Here is a 27,820-nt window from a genome sequence, read left to right on the forward strand (position 1 = left end):
TATACTTTTGAAAACAGAAATCAAGTCATTTAAAAAATAAAAAATCACGTCATTAGTTCATTACTAAAAAAGCAATAGATATGTAAAGAAATACCATTTACAAAAAGTTCGAGGATTTTTTTGAAAAATAATTTCTCAGAAAAATAATGATTTTTGTGCGTTACTTTTGGTTCACTTTGTATTTTTGGTAATATTTTCTGCTTTAAAAAATTCTGAAATGAAAGATCAGAAAGATAAAGCCTTTTTGGTAAAATTCCCAGCAACTTATTTCACATTGTTATTTTGTGTTTTTAAAATTTTTTTACTTACCAGATAGAGAAGAGGGTATACTTTCGAAAACAGTAATCAAAAATGTCATTTAAAAAATTAAAAAAGTACATCATTAACCAAAAAGCAATTAAAGGTACCAATAAAATGTGTCAAGAAATACCATTTACAAAAAAAAAAGATTTATAACAAAGATAATGACTTTTGTGCGTTACTCATTCTGTAGTTTGTGGCAATATTTGTTTATTTCTGTTTTAGAAGTACCAAAAATAGTCGTCTAATTTAGTTAATTAAAAAATTCTGAAATGCAAGAACAAAAAGATAAAGCCTTTTGGGTAGAATTCCCAGTAACTTTGTTCACTTTGTTCATTAATGTTTTTTTGTTTTTATAGAATTTATAGAATTATTTCTAACAAAGTTAACGACTTTTTTTCGTCACTTTTGGTAAAGTCTGTAGTTAATTGTCTAATTTAGTTAATTAATAAAATTCTGAAATTGATTTTACCCAAAATTTTCTAAATATTGGGATAAGAGAGAGTATTCGAAAAGCAAAAGAAATTTTCTTCTTGTCCTCTTTCGATTGTTATGGGACAAACTGATTTTATCTAAATGTAATTACGTCGACTGACCTAATTATCCTTTTGTTAAAAAAAAGTGGCTTTTTCCTAAATAATTCTTGAAAGATAACCAAATTACTGTCGGTTATTATTGTTACTAATGACTTAAGAACCCAAATTCGATTAATAATGTTGATTTTATTATTTTCTCTTAATTCAAAAATGGCAATAAAATGTTAATAATGTTAGTGACATCATCTCGAACTAAAAACTTAATTAGAAAATCGCTTGAATTCCATTTTAGTTCATTTACACGTTGATAAATTTCCAAACAAACAAATCGCAAAAAACTTTAAATCAATCGTTTCCTGACCCACATTTGAAGAATGAAAATAGTCGAAAAATTCAGGATTTTGGTTCAGCTTAAGAAGCGCATCTTTGTTCACTAATGTGATAATGTGTTGAAGACTGAGCAAATAAATTACCGACAGAACGGCTTTTGTGTCGAACGCTGGAATTTATTAGTTTGAAAACCCGGTAATGAACACAAACCGAAAAGTTAATAAACTTCCTGATCGAAGATAAACGATTTTCTTGCGCTGTATAATCCTGCAGTGAATCATTCGTCAAAGAATCCATCACAGTCAAACGTTGGCAATGTTGTTGATGGTGTGCAACTTTTAAAATTGCGCGAAAAAATCATCCTGCTGGTATATTTAAACGTCCTTGTTAAACGCCGTCATCGATGGTTTAGCGATTAAGCGGCAGATATGTCTTTGAAAATAAGTCCTGATCAAACCCGAACGATACCAAACCCCTATAATTACAACAGAGGGGAAAAAGAATCAAAAACCGATCACGGGTATAAATAATACGTTGGAAGAGATGAAAAAAACTTCCCTTGCATATACAATTATTCTAATCTGCACCTGCACGAACACTAAATCAAGCTTCGAGAGCAATTATTGCCAACTTATTTGAAGGAGAAACTTTTGACCAAAACTCGGAACAATCTAACTTGGTTTCTTCGTCCTTGTCAAAGTCGAAGTAGTAACGGTAACATGATTATTCTGGTGTAGAGTTAATTACATTTGAGGTGTGCCAGAACGCATAATCATATCTGACAAAAGAAAGGCCTGAAATCAGTAGAAGCTGAGAAATGGTCCCTTTTTTGCCGGGAGAAACAAAGGATGTTCAGATAAGCGTCAGTGCAATTAAATTTCTTTCGGTGAACTATCACTTTTGCATCAGAAGCACGCAATGTACAGTAAATAGAATGAAGGACATACGAGGTCGAACGAATAAAAATGTGTACGCCGATGAAAAAACTCCTTGTTTTTGCACACATGTAATTAGAAACGAGTTGTGTTTATGTGGGTTTGCTACCGCTAATGCGACGTCGGACGACTAGGCGACGATTATCTCTCTAAAGCATTTTTAATGATTCGGTTATGCTCGATATAACATTCTGCTAAATTAATTCAATAAAGATATGGGCGTGTACAGAAGCTAACGGAACTGAACGCTACCGTGTCATAATCTTGAATGACAAAATTGCAAGTTTTGGTGGTCTAGGGGAACATAAATAATGTGTTAACGCTAGATAGGGAAACAGACTCTTTAATTAGTGTCACCTTCACTTCAAACAACCAACATTTCAACAAGGTGGGAGCAGCAAAGGGTAATAAATAATAGGACGTGAAGAGGGTTCGAGGCTGATGAAGCACAGCTGTTTTGGAGCAAAATCTAACACCAGGGGGGATAATGCACTCAAGGGACACGTTTCGTGTCAGCTGTCAAAGAACCAACAAAGGAGAAAATCGATTAAACATTAACAAACAAAATCATTGAATAGTTAAGTTTTCTTGAAGCAATAAATAACGGAGGAAATTAGCTAAATAAAAAAGGGTAGTCTGTTTTTTACTGTTTTTTTGAAGATTTGATTTTTATGGGGATCGAGATATTAAAAGCAAATCATTCTTTGAAGAAATAATTTTAGACAATGAACAATATCGGATATCTGGAAAATAACGTTAACGAGTTTAGAAAGTGATTCTTTAGATCGTAGATTCTCAGGTCAAAATTTAAAAAAATTCTATAGACCTATGTGAGGGAATGCTTTCTGATTTTCTTTGACAGAGAAAACAGAGAAGGGAAGACAACCTGATAGAAGCGATAAGAGAGCAAAAAAAAATAGAAAAAAATATAGTACATACGAAGACAGGAAAGATGACCGAAGAAGGATTTAAGAAAGAATAGCGAAGAAGAGCAGCATTTGATTTCGGATAGAGGATAGAAAAAATGCAAATAAGAGGAACATAGAATAGAAGGTAGATAAAGAATAGAAAACTGTACCTATTTGCTAGTAACTATCCTATTCTATTTCTGGTAGAAAATAGGAGATAGAAAATAAAGGTAACATAGAAGAGAAAGGGTAACAGGTAAACTATAAAGGCGGAACAGATAACACAGAAATGGTAGGAAATAGACTATACGAGATAAAAGACAGAAATTAGAACAAATTTGAAGAACAATTTTCCAGACATAAAATAGAAGGTAGATAAAGAATAGAGAAATATACTTGACAACACCTATCCTATTTCGGATAGACAACAGAGTATCGAATAGAGAATAGAAGATGGAAAATATAAAAAAGAGGGAATAAAAGCCAAATTGTAAAGGAGGAACAGAAAACAGAGAAAGGATAGGAAATAGAGCATACAAAATAAAAGATAGAAAATAGTACAAATTAGAGGAATACTTTTCTGGACCTAGAAATAGGAGGTGCATAGATAAAGAATGGAAAATCAAGGTAATATAGAAAGAGAGGATAAAAGCTATAAGTGTAAAGAAAGAACAGAAAACAGAGAGAAGGTAGGAAATACACTAAGAGACAGAAGACAGAAAATAGATCAAATCTAGGGAACAATTTTTTGGATATAGAACAGAAGGTAGATAAAGAATAGAGAATTGTACTTTCTTGCCAATACCTATCTGATTTCGGGTAGAGAATAGGAGATAGAAAGTAAAGATAAAATAGAAGAGAAAGGATAACGGTAAACTATAAAGGAGGAACAGAAAACAGAGAAAGGAGAGGAAATAGATTATATAAAATAAAAGGCAGAAAATAGAACATATCAGAGGAATAATTTTCTGGACCTAGAAACAGGAGGTATATAGATAAAGAATAGAAAATAATGGTAATATAGAAAGAGGGGATAAAAGCTATAACTGTAAAGAAAGAACAAATCTAGGGAACAATTTTTTGGATATAGAACAGAAGGTAGATAAAGAATAGAGAATTGTACTTTCTTGCCAATACCTATCTGATTTCGGGTAGAGAATAGGAGATAGAAAATAAAGATAACATAGAAGAGAAAGGATAACAGGTAAACTATAAAGGAGAAACAGAAAACACAGAAATGGTAGGAAATAGACTATACAAGATAAATGACAGAAATCAGAACAAATTTCCGGACATAGAAGGTAGATAAAGAATAGATAAATATACTTGACAATACCTATCCTATTTCGGATAGACAACAGAGTATAGAATAGAGAATAGAAGATGGAAAATATGGAAGAGAGGGGAAAAAAAGCTAAATTGTAAAGGAGAAACAGAAAACAGAGAAAGGAGAGGAAATAAATTATACAAAATAAAAGGCAGAAAATAGAACAAATTAGAGGAATAATTTTCTGGACCTAGAAACAGGAGGTGTATAGATAAAAAATAAAAGATAAAGGTCATATAGAAAAAGGGGATAAAAGCTATAACTGTAAAGAAGAAACAGAAAACAAAGAGAAGGTAAGAAATATACTAGAAGACAGAAGACAGAAAATAGAATAAATCTAAGGAACAATTTTCCGGACATAGAATAATAGAAGGTAGATAAAGGATAGAGAAATATACTTGCCAATACCTATGGAATGGAAAATATAAGATAAAAAAAATTAAGATTTAGAGTTGGCGCACAACGTTTTTTATGTTTATACCGTAGGTTAGAACCGTTTTCTCTTAACAACGTGTTAATCTAGCCAATTTGAAAAGAGGATAAAAGCTAAACTGTAATGGAGGAACAGAATACACAGAATGGATAAAAAATAGATTATACCTTCAAGATAAAAAATAAAGCAAATTAGAGAAACAATTTTCCGGACATAGATCTATACAAACTTTTTTTCTTATTTACCCTAGTTTCATAATTTAACTGACTCGGTACAACCATATTAATTCCATAGCGCTTTACCTATTGGAAGCAGTAGATGAAGACCAAAAAAGGGGAAAAAGAAAAGTGTGAAAAGTGTATTTTTACAACTTTTGAGCCTTTATTTTCCTTTAATTGTTTTTGATTTGAAAATGCGACCAAATGTGGACCTCACCTCGAAGCAGACTTGTTATTCGTATCACGTCGCTTTCCATCGACACAAAGCCATGTAAAATTCAGCTAGTCGTTCATTTATCAGCTCATGCATGTAATTAGAACCGACTTAAAATAAATACCGTAATGGCATTCAAGGCCATCGGTGTTTTTTGACGAAACGGAGAGGAAATTCGTATTTTTAGATTGAGACCATCGGCCGATTAAGCCAATCAGACCGTGGCCGAAATGTTGTCAATCAGTGAGGAGAGAAAAAACAACTGTGCATATCTTTACAAGAGGAAGGAAATACGGTGGTTGTAACGAATTGTATTCATTTTCTTTGTCTTCGATGGTCCGTGCCACATCTTCTTCACTCAAGCGTTGCCACTTCCCTCTTTCTCCGACTCGAAAAATCTCGCTGTGAAATTTTCGATTAATTGGCTCCCTCGAAAGGTCGGCCGTAATTGAAACGGAAGGGATTCCAGGCACGTGTTTTCGTGGTCCATTTGTTCGGATGATGATGGTACCGAGCGACGCGACGGCCTTGTCGAATATTCGAACGGCTTTGACTGAGGTTATTGTCTGGGTTGTTGGGGTTTTCATGACAATAGACCTGGCGCGAAATGGGGCCACAGCTTTCACGATAAACGTCAGATCCGGGGCCAGGGTTGGATAAAAGACAACAAAAGAAGGGCACACTCCACGGAAAAATATATCTCATATCAATAAAAACATTCAGAAAATGATCAGTGAACACAATCGATGGAGAAATAATAACGATAAAAAATAAAAAGTTGATGACCTAAAAGAAAGGAAAAGAAATACACAAGATAGACTTTGATTTTGCTTTGTTTCTGAAGAAACTAAAAGCGTCATGTGCAAATCTAGGATGTTAGGACTAAGTCGTCTTAAAGAATCGAAGAGAATGAAGACTTTATTGAAGATGAAGCAGAGTTTCTTGTTGACGAAAATATTACCTGGATTAGATGGTGGATGAAAAAAATGGACATATGAACTGTTTATTTAAGTCAAACAAAGGCGAAAATTATCCAGAAAAAAGAAAAAAAAATTGTTTGAGATGATAAGTGGGGAAAATATTTAACAAAAAAAAGAAAGTCAGTAGTTATATTTGATTACCTTTCAGACTCTACAACTTGTAATAAGCTGGCAAACACGTGTAATTTTTGACATAATTTACTAGATTCTCGCAAAAAACTGAATTTTTATTGCAGTTGTGGTTAAACACCGAAAAAATGCAAAATTTGTCCCATTTTGAACTAATTTTGAGAAATTTTGAAGATTCTGCAAATTTTTTAAACAAGATGTCCTGCAAGTTAACGTCAAGATTTTTGTTCCATTTCTGCGATTTTTTAAACTTTCGCGAAAACTGAATTTTTAAGTTCAAAACAGGTCACTTTTTGATGGATTGTGTCATTCTTAGAAAACAAACGTGCTCATATAACGCAAAAAATGCTAAAATCATATCATTTTCGAATCAATTTATTGAAATTTCAGTCAGGTTTAGCAACATTTCTAAAGCACTGCATTTTCAAAAAAATAGTTAAATGCTCAAAAATTGCCATTTTTTAACTTATTTTGAGGTTTTCGGTTAATTTTTAGCAAAAATTTACTGAATAACTTTTGTCACGAAAAAAAAACATGCATTCGTAGTTTTCGTCCATAGTAAATTTTCAGCTCAATGACAAAACTATAACTGTTATTTTGACTTTTCGACTTATTTTGAACAAACTTATCAAAAAATCGCGTTTTTAGTTAAACAACGTGCTAAAACTGTAGAAAAAGAAAAAATACTCTTTTAACTCGTTTAACTATTTTAATGATTTCTCAATTCCTCTCAAACAATAAATTTCAAAAATAATAATTGAATTGGGATTGTTTTAAGCGCTCTAAAAAGTTTCATAAGGTATTATAAAGAAAAGTGATTAGGAAAAGTAACAGAAGAACAAATTAATAGACGACAATTTTAAATCACATTTTTAAAAAATATTACTAGGATTGAAAAAATATCTACGGTTCTAAGTCGTTCTATTCAGAAAAGTTTTTAAAGTAAATAATGATCAATTCAATAATTGTACGAGCAGATTTTGTAGTGGGTATTATTATTATTATTATTTATTTAATTTTCATTAACATTGTTTTCTAAATTGTATTGTTTATGTTTATTTATCATTTTATGCTACGTTTCAAAATGTTTTTTTGTATTTCTTTGTGTTTACTTTCTTTTTTTTTATGTCCCCAAAAGGTAATATGCGTTTAATAAAAACAAACTATAAAAAGCCAACACCATAGAAACTAATTATACAATTAGAGCAATTTTACATTCTATTACAATAAGGAATATACCCTTATTATTATGGTAAAAAACTTAGGCATATATAAAAAAATAATATCAAGAAATTTTTTACCTAATCAAGCACAGACTGCAAATATCACATTGGCCTCCTTTTATTTAAATTTGGAATAAATAAATAAATAATTAGAGGAATTATGGTGTACAAAATTTTGTTTTTGAACAGAAAATAAGAAAAAATTGTTCTTATTCTTGAAATGTTTTTTTGGTTATTTTTTGCCAAATAGAAAGTACAAAGTACTATTATAATTTCCATTGCCCAAAATAGGCCACCCAAAGCCCTAATTAAGTTCTTGCAACATCATTCCGACAGTTGAAAACCCTCCAGGTGGTTACATTAGTAATTAATTAAATTTGTACAATAATGGAGCTAACCCATTTGAAATCCGCCCATGTCCTGCCACACATTTCAAGGACCCTTCCATCACAAAGCCCGGTTTTTCTAACCCATCGACCATATGGGATGTCATGCGAACTTTCGCTACTCTATTTGTGTCACGATTAGATGCATTATGGCAACAAAACGACCATAAAGCGGCCTAGCTATCGTGATGCAAACCACGTCTCACTTTTTCGGTGAATTTCAAACAAACTCGCGCCTTGAACCCTTGCTTATTTATTGCGTCAAAATTTTTCAGACATGTCAAGGCAAAAAAATCCAAAAAGCGCCAATATTTTGCCACATTTATGCTCACATTGTATGTAAATGGAAAGATTCGGAATTTGCATATTTGAGGACATTGTGAGATTTATTTGCTCAAAAAGGTCAAACTACTTCTCGCGTAATTTAGAAGAATGTGACGGTCGTTGCTCTAGACAGTTAGTTTCGGGACCGAATTGTTTCGCAATTATTTTCCGTTTTTCCACAAGACGGACTTTCTCCGTCTTCCTGTTTCTGAATCCTCTAGCTCGAATGTGAACGTGTTTGAATTATGTAATTCAATTAGCTAAATGTTTTAATTATACGACCGGACGACTGCCGAGGTATGAGATTTTACAACTAAAACTGGGGCCAATATCCTTACGGACAAATCGAACCAGACATTAAATTATTCCTTCACTGAGTATGTCAACAATTTCCGTACGCGCATTTTTCCAGTCAAAATTAATTACGTTTCGATTAATCCAGAAAAACGCCAGTAATTGCTCCAAACATTTCAAATTCCTGTGCAAATCGAGATTTATCACTTGCGTGGTAAATTCAAACTTTCTTTGAAGAAATGTAACCTTGACTTTTTGGTCCCGGAATCGTCCGGGGACGATAACCTGTGCTTGTTACAATTACGCGGTTCCACCGGAAATGCAGGTGGAGCGCGACCGAAATCACATGTGTGTTGAGTTTATCAACTTAAATTTTACGAAAAATAACTGTTCAAAATAAATTTGCGTGACGACTGCTTGCTTGGGCGGGAGAAATTTGGTCACTGATGTCACGGATGGAAATTATCGAAATAAATAATTCACCAGAAAATCGCTGCAATAAATTTATTGCGTGTTGTGGACGAAAAAATCGGCAAAATTCAGCACAATTCGGTTTATCGTGCGGAAACAAAGTCAGAAATAAAGTAAAATCAGTGCTGTAGCTTGCGTAATTTATTGCTGTCATTAAATATCAAAATAAGGTCGATGTAAGAAAATTAATTTTGTAATGATTGGTGGGTATTGTAATGAATTTACAATATTCGGAGTGGTTCACGTTTTATTGCAGCTTTTACTCAAAAAAAAAAAACAAAAAAAATTTTTTTATTTTAACATTTAACATTTTGTTTTAACATTCAAAAATACTAAAGAAAAATTCAAATATATATACCAACTTTAGATTGGCAATATTAGGGAAACAAGGAATATACAGGGTGGGTCTGCTAAGAGTGTCTTTCACTATATCTCAAAAACTAATAATCGCACCGAATTTAGCGTTTGCTATTAAATACTTATTGTTTTTCTCTACGTGTGTTAATTTTTTCAGAATTATTGTACTCTTTCTTATAATTAAAATTAATTAATTAAGAATATTGGTAGCAATAAAATTCAAAATATGAAAATAGTATTAATCGAAACTTTATGATTTGTAGTGTTATTTTGAGATAAAACAATGATATATGTTTTCAAGCGACATTTTTTACAGACTTTTATCACAAATCTAGATTTAAGCATCATATATCTAAAATCACAAAAAATAATATTTTTTGCAAAAACTTAATAGTAATTAATTAAAAGTGATATTAATTATTTAATTTTAATTATAGGAAAGCTTCAAAAACTCACAGAAAAAAACACAAAGTATTTAATAGCAAACGCAGAATTCGATGTGATTATCAATTTTTATGAAATACTTTTTATAGTCTAACCCTGTACGTATAGAATCTGTCATTGGACAGCAATTGTACTGCTTTTACTTCTGTTTATTGTTGCCAACTTAATTTTAAAAGCAACAAAAGTAAAACATGTATTAATGTAAACTCCAATTTGCTTTTTTCTTTTTTCTATGAAGGTTTTTTTAATATTCATTATGACTAATAATACTATCCAAGTTTCAAGTAACCTAAGCTAATTATTTACACATTGTCTAAATTTAATTTCTTCTAAGTAATTGAGAGCAAATTTTAAAAAAGAAGCTTCAGAGGTTTAAAAAATTATTCTTATATTTATAGAAAAAAATACAGAAACTTTGATTTAAAAACCTAGTCGGGATTTAGAAAAAATTATTGTTTTTATTTGGCAAAACCGAATTTTATATCTAAACTGTAGAACTAGGTAACTTTCTATTGTTGATAGATTGACACTGATAGCATCACAGGTGTCCTGTGACTGAGACTTTGAAATTACGTTGGCGACACTGAAAAATGTGGAGATAGAAGATGTGAGATCTTTTATTCGTATTATTATTCAATGTTCAAAGCTTTCATATATTTAATTGAAACCACAGGTTATTTTTATTTTGTTAATATATAGTGGTATTTTTAATTACTTGATTTTAATTATAAGGAATTGTAAAAAATTCTGAAAAGATTGGCATGACTAGAGAAAAAATAAAGTATGTAATTTTTGTATGTATAGTATCAAAAAATGCTACAGTTATTTATTTTACAGTGAAGTCATTCTGTTTGTAGAATAATTAAAAACACGGAAAGCTATAATTAACATGTATGTAAGTTGTAAGTATTTTTATATAATATGTGCGTTTAAAGGTAAACAGTTATTACGTTATTTCTTCATCTTATATTAATACTAATTTAATTAGTAACTATGAAATTTAATCTGCAAAATAATACATAATTTAAATAGACCTTTACGTAGAGAAAAAATTAATAGATAAGTTAAACAACCTCAATTGCAAATTTTAGCAATTTTTCCACACTGGGAAAACAAGATTTTCACAATTTGATAGTAGTGTATTTTATTTATCACCGAAATTTATCAAATACCAACACATCAGCGTAAAATTCCTGTCTTGTCACTTTCAACAAAGTTGAGACAATCAAGTATCCTTCCCTGGGATAAGATCTGGCGTTGACACCTTATTAAGATAACAAACTTCATTTACTATTATGCAATGTCGAGTTATTTTATAATTACACAACAAATTCTTTGGTTGGCGCTTCCTTTTCATAATAATTACTTGTCACTCACTGATAATCCCCAACAATTAAAATAAATTGAATTGTTAGTATTGTCAGTGCGTAACAAATTACCAAGTCTTTTGTCTCTTCTTCTACTTCTTATACTGCGGTGAATTCCTAATGACTTGACGCATAAATAATAATCTTAAACCGAACGCGAGTTAATTATAAACATAACAGAAAGGTAATTGCCATCGTTTTAAATGCAATTAGATTTTGAATAATTGCGGTTGCAATTGGACGTCATTCGATTAGTTTATGTGTTTATGACACGAGTAAAGAAAGAAGCAGTTGGAAGTAAATCATGTGCTGGCGCTCGAGGTCGGCAACCAAGCGCACACTCGAAAATATAAAGTTGTCTAACAGACAAAACCAGCGAGCAAAACAAAAAAATGTTTCTTATTTCCAAATTTAACCAATGTTTCCATACAGTTTTCCCAAACGTGTAATGAAATCACCACTACATCTATAGTGGAAAAGAAATTTCGAAAATGACTACCAGTGAGTTTTAACAATTAATAAAAAAATATGAACACACTGTATATAAAAAGTTGTTCTTTCTGTTAGCGACATAAACGTGAGAGGATTTTAGTGCACGTTTTTTGCTTTATTGCACCACCTGTTTTCTATTTATAATAGAACTTCTATAATGCGAACCAATTAGTAATTATTAAAACTGGTAAGGCGGAGAACCTATCAAATTAAAAATTTATTCAATTAAAGCGAAGAATCAATCGTACCCAATTACTTAATTAAAATTACATTATGCTTACAGTATTAATTCTAGTTTGATACATCGACAAAATAAAGAAAAAAAATCTCAACATATCCAAAAAACTTTAACTTAAAAAATAATTGGTACCCATTAAAAATTGATAACTTTATCACTTTTAAATATTTTGATATCGCATTTTAGCATTTTATAGAGAAAACTTAGATCTTTCAAATTACGAAAAAATTTAACAAACCCCAAATTTTTAGGGATTGTTACCAGATTTTCAAATACACATGATAACATTGATAACTCAATGAATTGCCCAATTTTTATTTCAAAAAATTTAATTCTTCATCCATCTGTATTAATATTCCCTATAACTATAACGTGTTTCTGATAATTTCAAGTTATTTTAACTTTTTGTGGATGGACATTCAGAAATTTGTTAGCCATAACATAACTTAGGTTGGCATGGAAACAAGAAAAAAATACAGGGTGAGCTTAAGTTTAGTACACATAAACATAGTCAATGATTGATTTTGCCAAAAAAATACGAATATTGGAAAAAAAAAACTAGTAACAGTTTTTTAGTTACCAAAATACTGCGTAATTTTATACTACAAATTATGAAATTTCTAAATTTGAAATAATAACAATATTTTGTTATTTTGACTAAGCTCAGTATAGTGATACACATCTACTTTCTTAATTTGACACTGCATTGAGTAAAATGCAAAAAAAAAGAAAATGAATATTTTTTTGGAAAAAATAGCATTTTTCGAAGAAAAGAAAATGGAAAAAAAATTCAAGGTTTTGTTTTTTTTTCGAAAAATATTGTTTTAATTTTTTTTAATTTACCGGTTTATCAACGTAAAGAAAAAAATCTTCCTTTTTGTTATTTTGCATTTAATTAATTTTTGTCATAACCTAGCTCACATAAATTTAGTATCACAGTCGAATATAAAATTAAGTAAGAACAGAGGTATTCTAAAGACCGCACTTGGTCAAAATAGTGGGTATTATTTGAAATTTAAACGTTTAATACTGTTTTTATCACGCAATATCTCGGAAATTACGAAACTTGTATATATTTTTTTCACCATTCGTTATTATTTGGCAAGTGCTATTATTCCCTAAGGTTTTTTTCCCTGTATGGAGAATCAAATGAATTTTCAGATTTGACTTGTTGGTACAGTATAACACAGCACTTTAGACGTTGAGAAATATTTCTATGTGCAAAAACAGTTATCATTTCATCAGCAATGTCAAAAAAATCATGATAGAGAAAGATAAATTTTCTTTCATTTTCATTCTTTCATTTACTAAAGAAAAAGTTGAGCCAATTCTTTTGGGAAAGTTCTTTAAATAAACCAAATTTGAAAACGCCAAAGGAAGAATCTGTCCACTTTTTTTTAATATTAATAAAGTTATCATCAATTTGTATACCAAGGGAGAAAAGACCCAATGGATTTTCTCCGGAAGATGAATTAATGTATTCATCTAAGGGAGAGAAGCTTTCATATTTTTTCACCGACTTGATCAGAAAACACCATTTTATTCGTTTTATTCTTTGACAGATTGTTATCTAAAAAGTAGGTCCTTTTGTCCCGAAAGAGGAAATGGGGGTGGAAAGTGATATTTTTTGATGGAGTAGGCCGAGTAAGAAATTTTTTTAACTTAGGGATAACTCAAAAGTCTATTGTTCTCTTTAGAATAACAAAATAAACCTAAAATGTAACCTATTTTCGTTGAGCAGCCAATAGAATAAGAAGATATATAGCTGGATTCAAATTTTCAAATGAGTATATATAATAGAACTCTCACTGTTTAGACGGAACACCTCTAGATGATAAATAACTTCCGAAAGAAAAAAATCGCTCTTAATTCTGACAATTCCAAAATTTATTTTTTTCCTCCTTCTGTTTAATATATCACCTATATTATAGCTTTCTGTTTATTTTTCTAAGGAAAAACAATTTTTTTAAGAATACTCAAACAGGTCAACTGTTTTCCGAATTTGAGGCACATTTATTTCTAGATTAATGAAAGCAATTTTTGTCTGAGTTTAAAGAAAAAAAAGTACTCACATTGATTGCGACCGCCCTTCCCTCATCTTCTCCCCTTTGGGCGAACTATTCACAGTAACAGCATGCGAAATCCTCCCTCTCATACTCTGATTAATCCTCGCTTGCCTCGGTTGCAACGGTGGCGGCACATCCTTAATAGACCCTTCAGCAATCGACGCCCTTTGCGCCTTTTTCAAATCGCCCTCCTTCTGGATCGGTTTCAAAGGCTCCGCTCTGTACTGATCCGACCCATTGACCACCTTCTGACTCACTGCCACAGTCCCATTCAGAACCAGCTTCTGAGTGGCTGGATATTTCGTACTTGACCGTTTCGCATACTGATTCAGCCCTCCATTGTACGGTCTACTACTCACTTGCTGGATAATATGCCCAGCTGGTCTGGTCTTAATCGAAGACCGGACGCTACTATACCGACATTGTTCCGGTAATCCGACGGTTTGTTTAATCGGCGATTTATTTTTCTCGACTTGTGGCGCCGCCACTTGACTGTCTTCAACCCAATCGTTGCATTCCGGGGGCGGCGGAGGCAACGGATCGTCATTATGGAAAACCTCGTCTTCGAGGACTGGGGGCGGTGACGGCGGCGGCAAATCCGGGCTTGGCACCCGTTGGTTGAACAAATCCGGAAAAGCGGTTCTTAAGTGGGGGTTCTTTGGTGGTCTGGCAGGTGGGTTATCCGGAACCCAATCGTCGACAGAAATCGAAGGACCCACAATTATAGGTCCGAGTAAATCAGTAGAGAGGCTTCCGCAAGAGTTGCTGTATTGGTGTTTGGGGACGGTTTTGATGCTTTCGGTGGTTTTGGACTGGGTTGAGGCCAAACTGCTCCGTTTGGAGTTGTTGCCAGAGGAGTAGTCGGAGGCGGAGGAGGCACGACGTGAGGGGAGTTGGACTTTGACGCGTGGTGGCGGTTGGGGGATTAGTTGGGGTTCGGAGCGCCAGTTGTTCTTGTTGGGGTTTTGGTGGCGTTCGTAGAATGATAAGAGGGCTTTCTTTTGGATGGCTTTGAGGGTGGGGTCAGGAACTTTGTGTTTCTTCTCGGGGTCTAAGTATGAGTATTTTTGTTGCTTCTCCAGTTCGCTTATGCGGTCTTGGACCGACAAGGCGGGGTTTAGTCTGCAAAAGAAAAAAGAGCGTTAATTAAACATTAGTTTGGAATTTTTTGGAAAATTTCCCTTTTTTGTCTCAACTACTGTTGTTAGGAACTGAAAAATCATTTTGAAACAAATAACTTGAGCAAAATTTGTAGTTTTTTCAGCACGGAAAGGCCTGGTTGTAATCACCCTAGGATTTTTAACCCTGATTATTGCAAGAATAAGTGTTTAAGGTTTAATTCTAGATTTTTTTTGGACTTCAGTTTTAATACAACATAATATGTATATTGTGATAATGACCAAGAAAAACTACTTCAAATAAAAAAAAACTGTAGGAAATAGGGTAAAATAGGTACCCAAAAAGACCTTACTTTAAAGACGTATATCTTGACAATATCTTGGAATGAGATATTTTTGTTCTATTATTTGGGATAAGCTCATAAATTATTCTTTTCTTTTTCTTTAAAAAATCTGAATAACATAAAAATAAAATTAAACGTAATCAATACTTATACAAAAAGGCCTTGTTTTTTGTTTTCACCATAGTCTATAAAGAGCAATATTGTTTTATTTATTTTTTTTTAATAAAACACGTAATAAAATGTCAGTCAATTGCGGTGTATTTCTGAAAATTTCTTAGATATAATCAAAATAAATACTCGTACAATTATCACTGATACTCTGTTTCATTTAAATAAAGTTGAAGCAAAATTAGTAGGTAGGTACGAGTATGAGAAGTCTGTATACTTTCCCTTGTTTGAACAAGAATAAATTCACCCCAAGACAAAGTTGACAATTTCTACTCAGGATAATGTAGTTTAAAGGGTAATAATAATATAAGAGAGCTTAAAACAACTCGAAATAACTGAATATCCCTTATCCGAATGTTTATAAATATTCCTGAAATACGAGTATTTACAGAAGGTGCAAGCGCCACTTTAGTGTCTGAAAACTGTTAAAAAAAAAAAGAACATAAACGAATCTGCGTCTTTTGAGTACTTTTTTTATTTGAAATTTTACAATTGAGAAAATAATAAATTATTAAATAATAAAATTTATTTATTTATTTTATTTATTACATAATAAAAAAATAATAAATAATAAATTTGAGAAAGTTCTGTCATACCTTTGACAAAAAAAATCGTTGCAATTTTTTTTCTTTTAATATTTATTTTTAGAAAAAGACCCGCTTTTCTGTGACTGCGTCTTTTGAGTACTTTATTTGAAATTTTACAATTGAGAAAATAATAAATTATTAAATAATAAAATTTATTTATTTATTTTATTTATTAAATAATAAAAAAATAATAAATAATAAATTTGAGAAAGTTCTGTCATACCTTTGACAAAAAAATCGTTGCAATTTTTTTCTTTTAATATTTATTTTTAGAAAAAGACCTGCTTTTCTGTGACTATTTTTACAAATTTTAAATTAAAGCAATGTAATAGATTTTGATGAAAAAACCTCAGCGATCATATTTCTTTACAATTTTTGTTCACGAGTTAAATAGGACTGTGCTAAAATATTTACACAATTATTTGTGGTATTTTTTTTTAAACCTACCCAACACAAACACGAATTATGTGGGTCACTTTTGGTTCAGTCTGATTTTGAAGAGTTCATAGAGATTTCGGTTTTGAATATCGTGAATTTAATGAAACAGAACAGCGCAAAATTTTTTATTGCAAGTTTTAGATTTCTGTGTATTATCTTTAATTCAGAAATTAAAGGTTTCGGAATTATGACATTTTTACTACATCTAAATAGCACAATATGTGAACGTAATACAGATTTTAAAATATATCGGGTGATTCAAAAATATGTGGCATAATTTTAACCACGAATACCCCTCTAAAAATGAAAATAGTAGGGATAGTATTTACTGACCCACCTCAAAAAATAGGAAAATTACAATTTTTCAGAAATTGGTATGGAAAAATGGTTTTTTGAAAATATTTTTGTTACCGTTCATGCGATTATTATGAAATTTTGCATGCCAAGAGACACAAAGACGCCCTTTGATATGGTGTAAATGGAAATCTTGTAAAAGCTATACATTTCCGGTGACAGGGGGGCCCTTCCAGTTTTTAGGTGATAACTCAATTTTTCGGCCTATAAACACGTATTTTTGATATCAACAATCAAAAGCCCAATTATTTTTTAATAAAAAAGGTACTCTTGCTTCATGTCGTCAAACTGTACCGTTCTCTAGTTATTTGGGATTAAACTAAACTCTACACTGCACTGCAGAATAGAAAAGTATAAATTTTGAGCGTACCATTACCTTGGAAACTGTCGACTAAGAATGACACAGCTGTCATTGCTGTCACATTTGATGTCAATTTTATTTAATCCAAAGTAAATTTTGATTATTTCTTGATGATAGTAGTAAAAGACATGATTATGTGTTGGAAGAAATAATGCATGAGCTAGCGATAGCCATCCCGGCATCACAACTTGATCTGAGACTACACCACAAGGTTTTCACACCGTAAAACGATTTTCCCTCCAAATTGCTGGTTTTATCAATACTTCACTACTTGCATTATAAAACTATAATCCAAATGAAGAATTGAAACGATCAGAGACCAAGAACACAACCTCATCTGTAACAAATCACAAAATAAAGTCTTATCAACTATTTGTAATGCCATTGTTGCAATTTTTCTTTAATAGGAAGTTAATCTGATCCACAAAAGAATAACGCACGGCTTAATGTTTATTTACATTTTTCAAAATTACAAGAGCTTCGACAACAATGAGCACAAAAGCAACAAATGCCGCCAGCGTGCTAATTGGCGCCAGTGCTATTTTTCATAAGCGCGAATATCAAAGAAAATATGAATGATGAAGTCAATGTTATTTTATTAAACAACAATTATAACCTGGATCATTTTTTTAAATGACTTACCAGTATGGGGTGATCAGGGCATCATTTCCAAATACTAAAAGAATTTTTTTATTGTTATGACTTTATGATTTGTTTTTCGCGCTTACGAAAAATAGCACAGCCGCCAGCCCGCCAGCTAGCGCTCTAGCGGCATTTGTTGCTTTCATGCTTATTGTTGTTGAAGTTCTTGTAATTTTTAAGAATGTAAATAAACATTAAACCGTGCGTTATTCTTTGCAGGTTTCAACAACCTGTGGATTTAATTACCTTCCTATTAAAGAAAAATTGCAATAATGGCACTATAAATGGTTGATAAGATTTTATTTTGTGATTTGTTACAGTTGAGGTTATGTTCTTGGTCTCTGATCGATTTAATCCTTTATTTGGGTTATAGATAGTTTTATAATGCAAGTATTGAAATATTGATAAAAACAGCGATTTGGAGGGAAAATCGTTTTCTGGTGGTGTGGCATCAGATCAAGTTGTGATGCCGGGACGGCTACCGCTAGCTCATGCATTATTTCTTCCAACACATAATCGTGTCTTTAACTATTATCATCAAGAAATAATCAAATTTTACTTTAGATTAAATGAAATTGACATCAAATGTGACAGCAATGACAGCTGTGTCATTCTTAGTCAACAGTTTCCAAGGTAATGGTATGCTCAAAATTTATACTTTTTTATTCTGCACTGCGGTGTAGAGTTTAGTTTAATCCCAAATAACTCGAGAACGGTACATTTTGACGATATGAAGCAAGAGTACTTTTTTTATTAAAAAATAATTGAGCTTTTGATTTTTGGTATCAAAAATACGTGTTTATAGGCCGAAAAATTGAGTTAGCACCTAAAAACTGGAAGGGCCCCCTTGTCACCGGAAATGTATAGCTTTTACAAGATTTCCATTTACACCATATCAAAGGGCGTCTTTGTGTCTCTTGACATGCAAAATTTCATAATAATCGCATGAACGGTAACAAAAATATTTTCAAAAAAGCATTTTTCCATACCAATTTTTGAAAAATTGTAATTTTCCAATTTTTTGTGGTGGGTCAGTAAATATTATCCTATTTATTCTTAATTGTAGAGGGGTATTCGTGGTTAAAATTATGCCACATATTTTTGAATCACCCGATATAAAACAACAATAATAAAAAAATTGTTTATATTAAAAATGTTATTTATTTCTTTGATCAAATACGAATCGATTATGGTTTTATTATTATTTGAGCTCTCTTTTAGAAAATTCATATTGATAGAATTTAAACCACATAATATAATTTTCTTAAAATCGGACCATCTTTTTTTGTCCTATATTCGACATGAGGCGTAGAAATTTTTCATTGTGTTTTATGTACAAAATTCTAAATAACTTAACTGTCCTGAACTTATGGATCTAATAAATTTTAAAATAAGTTATTTATTTTAAATGTCTATAATTTATGTGATGCCCATTTAATTCTTTTAATTATTATCACTTATCAGTCAATTCCGAGTTTTAAAAGGATTTTGCGATGTAATTATGTTTGTTATTTAATTCTATAAAAGATAATTACTGATAATATCAAATCCTACTAAAAATAAAGAATTCAAAAAAAAATAAATTTCCTTCGAAAATGATCGTTTATTTCTATCAGCTGTATTATCTTAAAAGGTTTTTGGAAAATTCTTGAACCTAAACCGTTAAAGTTAGAGTTATATTGTCGCCGAAATTTTTCCAGAAAATTAATTCCGAACGTTTTTTTTTTCATTACCTATGTATTTTATATACTCGTAAAGTGTACAATTTTTTATATATTTTGCTTTATATAGACAATTATGTAAGGCATTGGATGGAATTTTGTTAAATCAGCCGTTGTACCTAATTGTTAAACTCGCGAAATAAATCTCCATTTTCACTCTGTCAAGGTTGGACGAGTTGTTGCCAATTTTGAAGTGGATTGATTACTGCATTCGTTTTCTTATTTTGTTCTGTGATTTGAAATTTGTTTATTTTTTCTTTTTTTGTGTGCTCATTTCGCCCAAAAATGCAATTAATCTCGTAATATTATATAACAGGAAGTCGGCCCGAAACGTGGTTAAATAATACCCCCATCCTTCATCACTTTACACACCTGCTGTTGACGCTCCCATCAGCCTCCTGCACCGTATAAGTATTCACCGGAAACAATTTAAGTTTATTCGTGTTATTATTCCTACTCTCTTTATCCTTCCAACTGTCCGGATTCTCGCCCCCCATGTACAAAACACTCTCCGAATGATGTCTTTGCGGCGTTTGCACTCTCGCACTATGCGCGATCAATTGTCTCGAAACCGACGAACTCGAATTGGCAAGATGTGTGTAAGAACTGCTCGCGACCGACACATCACTCATCGACCCGTGCCATTTCAAAGTTTCACTAGAAGACACCGACCCCGAACTTGTCGTCACTACACTATCTCTTCCTTCCCTCCTGGTGTGCTCCTGCTCTGCCTCGTCCCAGGATGGTCTAGTGACCACCGCTTCACTGTCCCTCCTCAAGCGGTCCAGGAAGGGGGTGGAGGTCGAGTCGCTACTGGAAACGTAGCTGTGGTAGCCCTCGGACTGGGCGTAGGAGAGCTGCTTCTGGTGGAGGTGTTTGGAGTCGTCGTAGTGGCGGGTGTACTCCATGAACTCCTCCAGGCCGGATTTGGTGAGGGAGGTGTCGAAGGAGGGCTCTTGGTACGAACGCGCGTACTCCTCCAGGTCGGCTTGGGTCAGTTGGGGTTTGCCGGGGAGGTCCCTCTCGGGAGGGGATGGCACCATGTAGTCCATGTCGCCCAAAGGCTTACCGTCACGGTCAACGTGCGATAAGTACAAGTGCTCGTTGTAGCGGGATTCGTACGTTTCGGGAGGGATTTTCTCACAACGTTCCATCACAGTTTTGAGTTTCTGTGAGAAAAACAATTAATTGAAATTATCAAAAAGTTCCTTCATGACATATTCCTAACTAGTTTTGGGTCGGAAAACAGGATATAATCATTACTGGTCATAAAAATTGAAGGCTGGTTGTACAGTCACTATCAAAAAGAATGACACGCCTCTCAACAGAAATTTGACTTTTAGGTCAACAAAACGATTTACAAAGTCAAATGTATTATATTATTACATTATCTGTAACATATCGCAATGATTTAAGGCTGCGGATTTAGGGGTGTCATGCCTTTTGATAGTGACTGTACGTTAAAATCTTGAATTATTTATTACCAGTGGTTTACAAAATTTCGATTTTTGTCAGCTGCTGTAAATTTAAAGTTGATTCTATATACATTTGGAGTGTAGATTTCAAATCTGACGTCCAAATTTGGCAATCAGCTAGAGATTCCATTTAAGAGATTATGAAGATTGACCCATATCTCAAAAACTAGAGCTGTGGTAAGAAAAATGTGCTGGCAATTTTGAAATTAGCGTCCAACAGTTTCTTAACAACACCAAAAAAATCTGAGGCAACAGAGGTGTAAAAGCTATGTGCATTTTTCTAAATAAATGCTGATGTTAGTTACCTATATTTCGACAACTAGAGTTGATAGAAAAAAGTTTTGCAGTACTTTTATTAATACGGACAACGATGTATTTGAAGAAGCCAATGATTTTATTACTTAAAAAATCCAGAGAAAGATACTCTGACTTCAAACAGAGAATGATCCAGCGAAGTGATAATAGAATTACAGAGACATTTCTTGCATAAATAAAATTTCATATTATATTATTATAATATTAATATTATTATAATAATATTATATTATTACATTATCTGTAACATATCGAACTGATTTAAGGCTGCGGATTTAGTGGTGTCATGCCTTTTGATGGTGACTGTACGTTAAAATCTTGAATTATTTATTACCAGTGGTTTACAAAATTTCCATTTTTGTCTGCTGCTGTAAATTTAAAGTTGATTCTATATTCATTTGGAGTGTAGATTTCAAATCTGACGTCCAAATTTGGCCATCAGCTCGAGATTCCAATTAAGAGATTATGAAAAGTGATTGGCCCATATCTCAAAAACTAGAGCTGTGATAAGAAAAATGTGCTGGCAATTTTGGAAATTAACGTCCAACAGTTTCTCAACAACAGCAAAAAAATCTGAGGGAACAGAGGTGTAAAAGCTATGTGCATTTTTCTAAATAAATGCTGATGTTAGTTACCTATATTTCGAAAACTAGAGTTGATAGAAAAAAGTTTTGCAGTACTTTTATTAATACGGACAACGATGTATTTGAAGAAGCCAATGATTTTATTACTTAAAAAATCCAGAGAAAGATACTCTGCCTTCAAAAGAGAATGATCCAGCGAAGTGATAATAGAATTACAGAGACATTTCTTGCATAAATAAAATTTCATATTATATTATTATAATATTAATATTATTATAATAATATTATATTATTACATTATCTGTAACATATCTAACTGATTTAAGGCTGCGGATTTAGCGGTGTCATGCCTTTTGATGGTGACTGTACGTTAAAATCTTGAATTATTTATTACCAGTGGTTTACAAAATTTCGATTTTTGTCTGCTGCTGTAAATTTAAAGTTGATTCTATATACATTTGGAGTGTAGATTTCAAATCTGACGTCCAAATTTGGCCATCAGCTCGAGATTCCAATTAAGAGATTATGAAAAGTGATTGGCCCATATCTCAAAAACTAGAGCTGTGGTAAGAAAAATGTGCTGGCAATTTTGGAAATTAACGTCCAACAGTTTCTCAACAACAGCAAAAAAATCTGAGGCAACAGAGGTGTAAAAGCTATGTGCATTTTCTAAATAAATGCTGATGTTAGTTACCTATATCTCGAAAACTAGAGCTGATAGAAAAAAGTTGTGCAGTACTTTTATTAATACGGACAACGATGTATTTGAAGAAGCCAATGATTTTATTACTTAAAAAATCCAGAGAAAGATACTCTGCCTTCAAACAGAGAATGATCCAGCGAAGTGATAATAGAATTACAGAGACATTTTTTGCATAAATAAAATTTCATATTATGTTATTATAATATTAATATTATTATAATATTAATATAACAATATTTTTTTATTACCTTATCTGTAACATATCGAACTGATTTAAGGCTGCGGATTTAGTAGTGTCATGCCTTTTGATCGTGACTATACGTTAAAATCTTAAATAATTTATCATCACTGGTTTACAAAATTTTGGTTTTTGTCTGCTGCTGTAAATTTGAAGTTGATTTTATATACTTTTGGAGTGTAGATTTCAAATCTGACGTCCAAATTTGGCCATCAGCTCGAGATTCCAATTAAGAGATTATGAAAAGTGATTGGCCCATATCTCAAAAACTAGAGCTGTGGTAAGAAAAATGTGCTGGCAATTTTGGAAATTAACGTCCAACAGTTTCTCAACAACAGCAAAAAAATCTAAGGGAACAGAGGTGTAAAAGCTATGTGCATTTTTCTAAATAAATGCTGATGTTAGTTACCTATATCTCGAAAACTAGAGCCGATAGAGACGCAAAAGGAAATACTCTGCCTTCAAACAGAGAATGATCCAGCGAAGTGATAACGGAATTACAGAGACATTTCTTGCATAAATAAAATTTCATTGAACACAAAAAATGATATTTTTCGTCGGTCTCATCAGAAAATATCGTTTTTCATTGTCTAGGTGTCTTATGGAAGTAATTCGTTAAAAAAAAGCTCAATTACAAAAATAATAAAAGTAATAAAAGTAAAAAAAATAAAAATAATAAAAGTAAATATACAATAATAAAATAAGAAAAAGTAAAATAAACAATGGTGAAAAATTACACCTGATTTATAAGTGTGTGGCACCCGCAGAAAACACGTTTCTTCCTCCCTGGCGAGCAAATAACATATTTTCCTCCCTCATTTTGCTCCCTCGGGAGGAAATAACGTACTGTTATAAAAAGTCATCGAAAAAATCGTATTTGTAACATTCTTCTGTAAGCCTCTTCTCTCTCTTGGTAAAGATATACAGATATCTATTTCGCATCAATTAATAAGGTGTTTCACATAATTTTATGAACTCTGCACTTGTAAAATCATATTTCATAATTCATATTTCAATATAAACTCGATTACAAATTTTGAAAAATTCTTTTCGAATTTGATTGGATTTGACCGTGATTAAAAAATATAATTTTCGTTTAGTTTTCCACTTCAGTTCAACGTCATTGTCACTGCTTATTTTTTGTATTTTTGTTTGTTTCTGATCATGTAATTTCAGTGTTTTAAAAAAAGCTGAAGATGAACCAATTATTTCGAAACATGCCTATTTAATCAACCTTTTTTCAACTTTGACAATAAGCCTGTGGTATTTTGACTTGGGTTTTTTCCACAATTTTGAAGACACGTTGGACATAGATTAGGATCATATACAAAGATTTCCTAAAATAAATGATTTGTGACTTCTTATGAGACAATGATATGCTTGAAGACCGCCTCATGTGTTCCAAAAATGTGAATTTTTCGTATCTAAAATTGTAATAACATTTGTATGTTTGGGTGCTCTGTTTGTATTGTACAGTGTTCTTCGTCCAAACTTGTGAATTACTTTTTTATCGTGGAAAGATTGCTTTCTAATTTGCAAATCAGGCAATGATTGCGGGAGATCATTTGTTATGTCTGCTTTCTTTTTGAGAAATCACTGTTTTACGCAAAAGTCTTCGGAACACTTGCCCTTTAAACGGTCATCAGTATCATCTTATTTGGCCATCTTTTACTAATAATTGTGTGAAAAAATCAACTGCCCTTGAAAGATTTTGCCTGCGAACCTTTTGTTCGGAATTTTCAAATGTTTTTAAATAGGCAGAGTAAATTGATTATTTTTTTGTCGTTTATTGTTAAGTGGACGTACTTGCTGCGTATAGGCAGAGTGCTGTCGCTTCATGTAGGGCCTTGTATAGGCTACGACCTTCTCCTTGGGGTAATTGGTATGATCGGTCCATGACTTGGACCGATGTGAGCCGCCGCTTGGAGGTCCCCTGAGAGCTTGTGGCGTCTCGGCAGCAGCTGGCACTGGCCAAGATGGGAATTTTTCGTGTCCAGGACCGTATTTGATCGATTTGAGACTTGATGAATCTCGCACGGGGGGCGCAGGCGGCGGCGAATCATCATCGCGGGATGAACCCTTAAAACTGGACGTAGGCTGGAGGTAGGAGTAGATGGTCGGATGGCTCTTCGATTGCAGGTTTGGAGTCGAACGTGACGGCATCATTGTAGAGGCCAGAGAGGGGTGCTTGGCCGGACGGTAGGGCTTACCTTCGAAGCCATTAGTTCGACTTCTACAAAAAAAAATTATTAAATTAAAATACATACTCGTGTCGATGCAACTTTTTTGTCCAAGTGAAAAATTTTTCCCAGTTTTACCCCATTACCAATTTTTTAAACAAATCTTTGTTATTTCGTGTAATTTCAAAGGACAATGGTTTATTCTGATGGGATGGGATTAATAAATTGTCTTTACTTAAAAAAAAAAAACAAATTTTTGAGATTTTCCGGTTAGATTTTTTAGCAAACAATACATAGTAGATGATAAAACTAAAAATAAAATTTATACAAAAAATTTGAGTAAAAAATTGAGATATATCTTTGTGTAGTAAAATAGTCTCTGTACCAAGGTTTTGCTAATACATAATCAATTAATTACTAACATAAAAAGAATTCAGAGCTTGTTTTCATAGATATTTAATGAACTACTTCCTTTGTGCATGTGTTTTTTTTTCAAAATTCCTGTAAATTTCTCTATCAAAAATATTAAATTAATAACAAAAAATCAATAAACTTATGAAAAAAATTAGGGATGTTTTGAATTTTAAAGAAAATCTGCAGACTATAAATATAATACCATTTGTACGTGTTTTTCTATGAAGTTTTTCTTTATAGGTCAGCTTCTAACAGTTTGTTTTCAAAATTATATCTTTTAGAAAGCATTAGTAGCTTTGTTTATTGGCAAATTTTTGATAATATAGCTATTTATACTTAAGAAATGGTTTGAGACTTTTGAATCACTCTGTATAATACTACAAATTACGTATTTTTGTACATTTTTGATTTATGAGTTTGAATTGTTGAATTCATTTAGTTTTTCATTAGATAAACAACCCATCTATGAACTTGGCGTTTAAAATTATTTTTTTTTCTATTTTCCAACATACAAAACATTAAAAAGCACTAACTAAAAGCATACAGAAAGAAAACAGAAACAAAATAATGCATTGGGAATATTACGTGACATAATACTTTGCGTTTTCTTTGTATTAAAGGCATTGACAACTGATTAACTTATTTTATCTGTTTTATATTTTCACGGAAATTGAAAATATCGTTCATTCTAAACAAGTAGGTTCTTTTCAAAATTTTTTGCGATAAAAAATAAGCAAGATAATCGCATCGAAAAAAAGAAGTTGTGACGTCACAGCCGCCTTTCATCATAGAATCTCTTATCAGTGAACCCTCTCAATACCAAAAAACAGGACAAATATTTGGACATTTTCGCAACACCAAAAATCATCTAATCAAAAAACCAAAGGATCAGTCAAAAATTACCTACTTTTTCGACTAAATTTTGTCTTGAACTTCGCGAAAATATCTGATAAGTTTTGTCAAGTTTTGATAGACTCTGTCAGTGTCTCGTGAAAGTCAAAAACCATTTGATCTTATTATCGGACCAAATGTTCGATAAGCGGTCATGACGTCATAACTTCAAGTTTAAATAACTTGGGTTAGAAAGAAGATACAGGGAAACGTTTTCACTGCTCTAATAAGCGTTTTCATTTAAGACAAAGTTGTTTTTTTTAAGTTGCCTGTGCCTTTATTCTCAAAAAAATTTTAAATGGAAGAGGATTATAAGGTTGAAATGCTGTTATCAAAAAACTGTGTGGAATGTATTTATTATAACAAAAAGTTATCTTCATTTCAAACATTTTCAAAGTTGCTAAGTAGAATTTGTTGCTATTGGAGATGTAATTACATGTGTTAGACACATAACTATTTAATTTCAAGTTTTGAGATTAACAAAAAAAAAGCTAAGGGCCGTCACGTGATCCGTTAATCACGCATTTAATTGCGATTTAAATTAATAACGCTTCTATAAACCGATCTTAAGTGCGTTTTTTGACTTAGAAGTCAAACTACTCTTTTATTTGACGAATAGTGACGATCTAGGCAAAGGCCAGAAGAATGTTTTCCTGGAGTTAAATTACCTTCATTTCAGAGTCTCAAATTTTCTATTACATAGTTTAATTGCAGTTTATTTTTTTTTTAAGTTTTTACAATTGAAGGTATTAAAGTGAAGGGTTGTGTTATAAGGATGTGTTTCTAGAAAAATTACAAATTTTTCGAGTAAAATTTGGAATAATCCCTTCATACTTAGTAATTAGTTAATTTTTACCGTTATCTTTTGCCAGATGCTTTTATTACGTCTCTACTCCTTTAGACCTTTGGAAGGACAAGTGTACCCTTTATAGAAGAATTTAAAACTGTGAAAAAATGAAACGGCAAAATGCATTCCACGTGTGCTATTTACGAGCTATGCACTTTTATATTTTTGCGTTTAGAAAGCCAGTCAGTCACTCTCGTGCCCCCTCAAGGTGTGAGCTACCAGCCCTCAATTACATGTTAAATATCACCGGTGATAACAATCCGACACCCGCTGCTCTACCTCCTTCGCATTTTCTGCAACATTAACCAGATTGATTTATAGATATTTGTGATTCATTAAGGTGAACATGTTGTAAAGTTTGAATTATCTTATTGGATAGTTGGGTACGACAATTGAATTATGACATAATAACTATGTGTTGTTTTTTTGCGATGAACGAAACCAATCACTGCCGGTAAATTAAAAATA

At 32.2% G+C, this 27,820-nt stretch overlaps 1 protein-coding gene and 1 long non-coding RNA gene across 2 annotated transcripts in view; one reads left to right on the forward strand and one right to left on the reverse strand.

The window, feature by feature from the left end:
• LOC135267209 (uncharacterized) overlaps nt 1–27,820 on the forward strand; it is a 161,279-nt gene that overhangs the window by 33,704 nt on the left and 99,755 nt on the right. The window lies entirely within an intron of this gene.
• Shrm (Shroom) overlaps nt 1–27,820 on the reverse strand; it is a 139,052-nt gene that overhangs the window by 32,749 nt on the left and 78,483 nt on the right. The window contains exons 2-4 of the mRNA XM_008200870.3: nt 24,827–25,253; nt 20,078–20,874; nt 13,979–15,094 (exon numbers count right to left, since the gene is read on the reverse strand). Of these exons, the coding sequence (XP_008199092.2) occupies nt 13,979–15,094; nt 20,078–20,874; nt 24,827–25,253 (2,340 nt within the window). The remainder of the gene's footprint in view (nt 1–13,978; nt 15,095–20,077; nt 20,875–24,826; nt 25,254–27,820) is intronic.

This window comes from Tribolium castaneum, chromosome 1 (assembly GCF_031307605.1).
Source record: "Tribolium castaneum strain GA2 chromosome 1, icTriCast1.1, whole genome shotgun sequence".
Lineage (NCBI taxonomy): Eukaryota > Metazoa > Arthropoda > Insecta > Coleoptera > Tenebrionidae > Tribolium > Tribolium castaneum.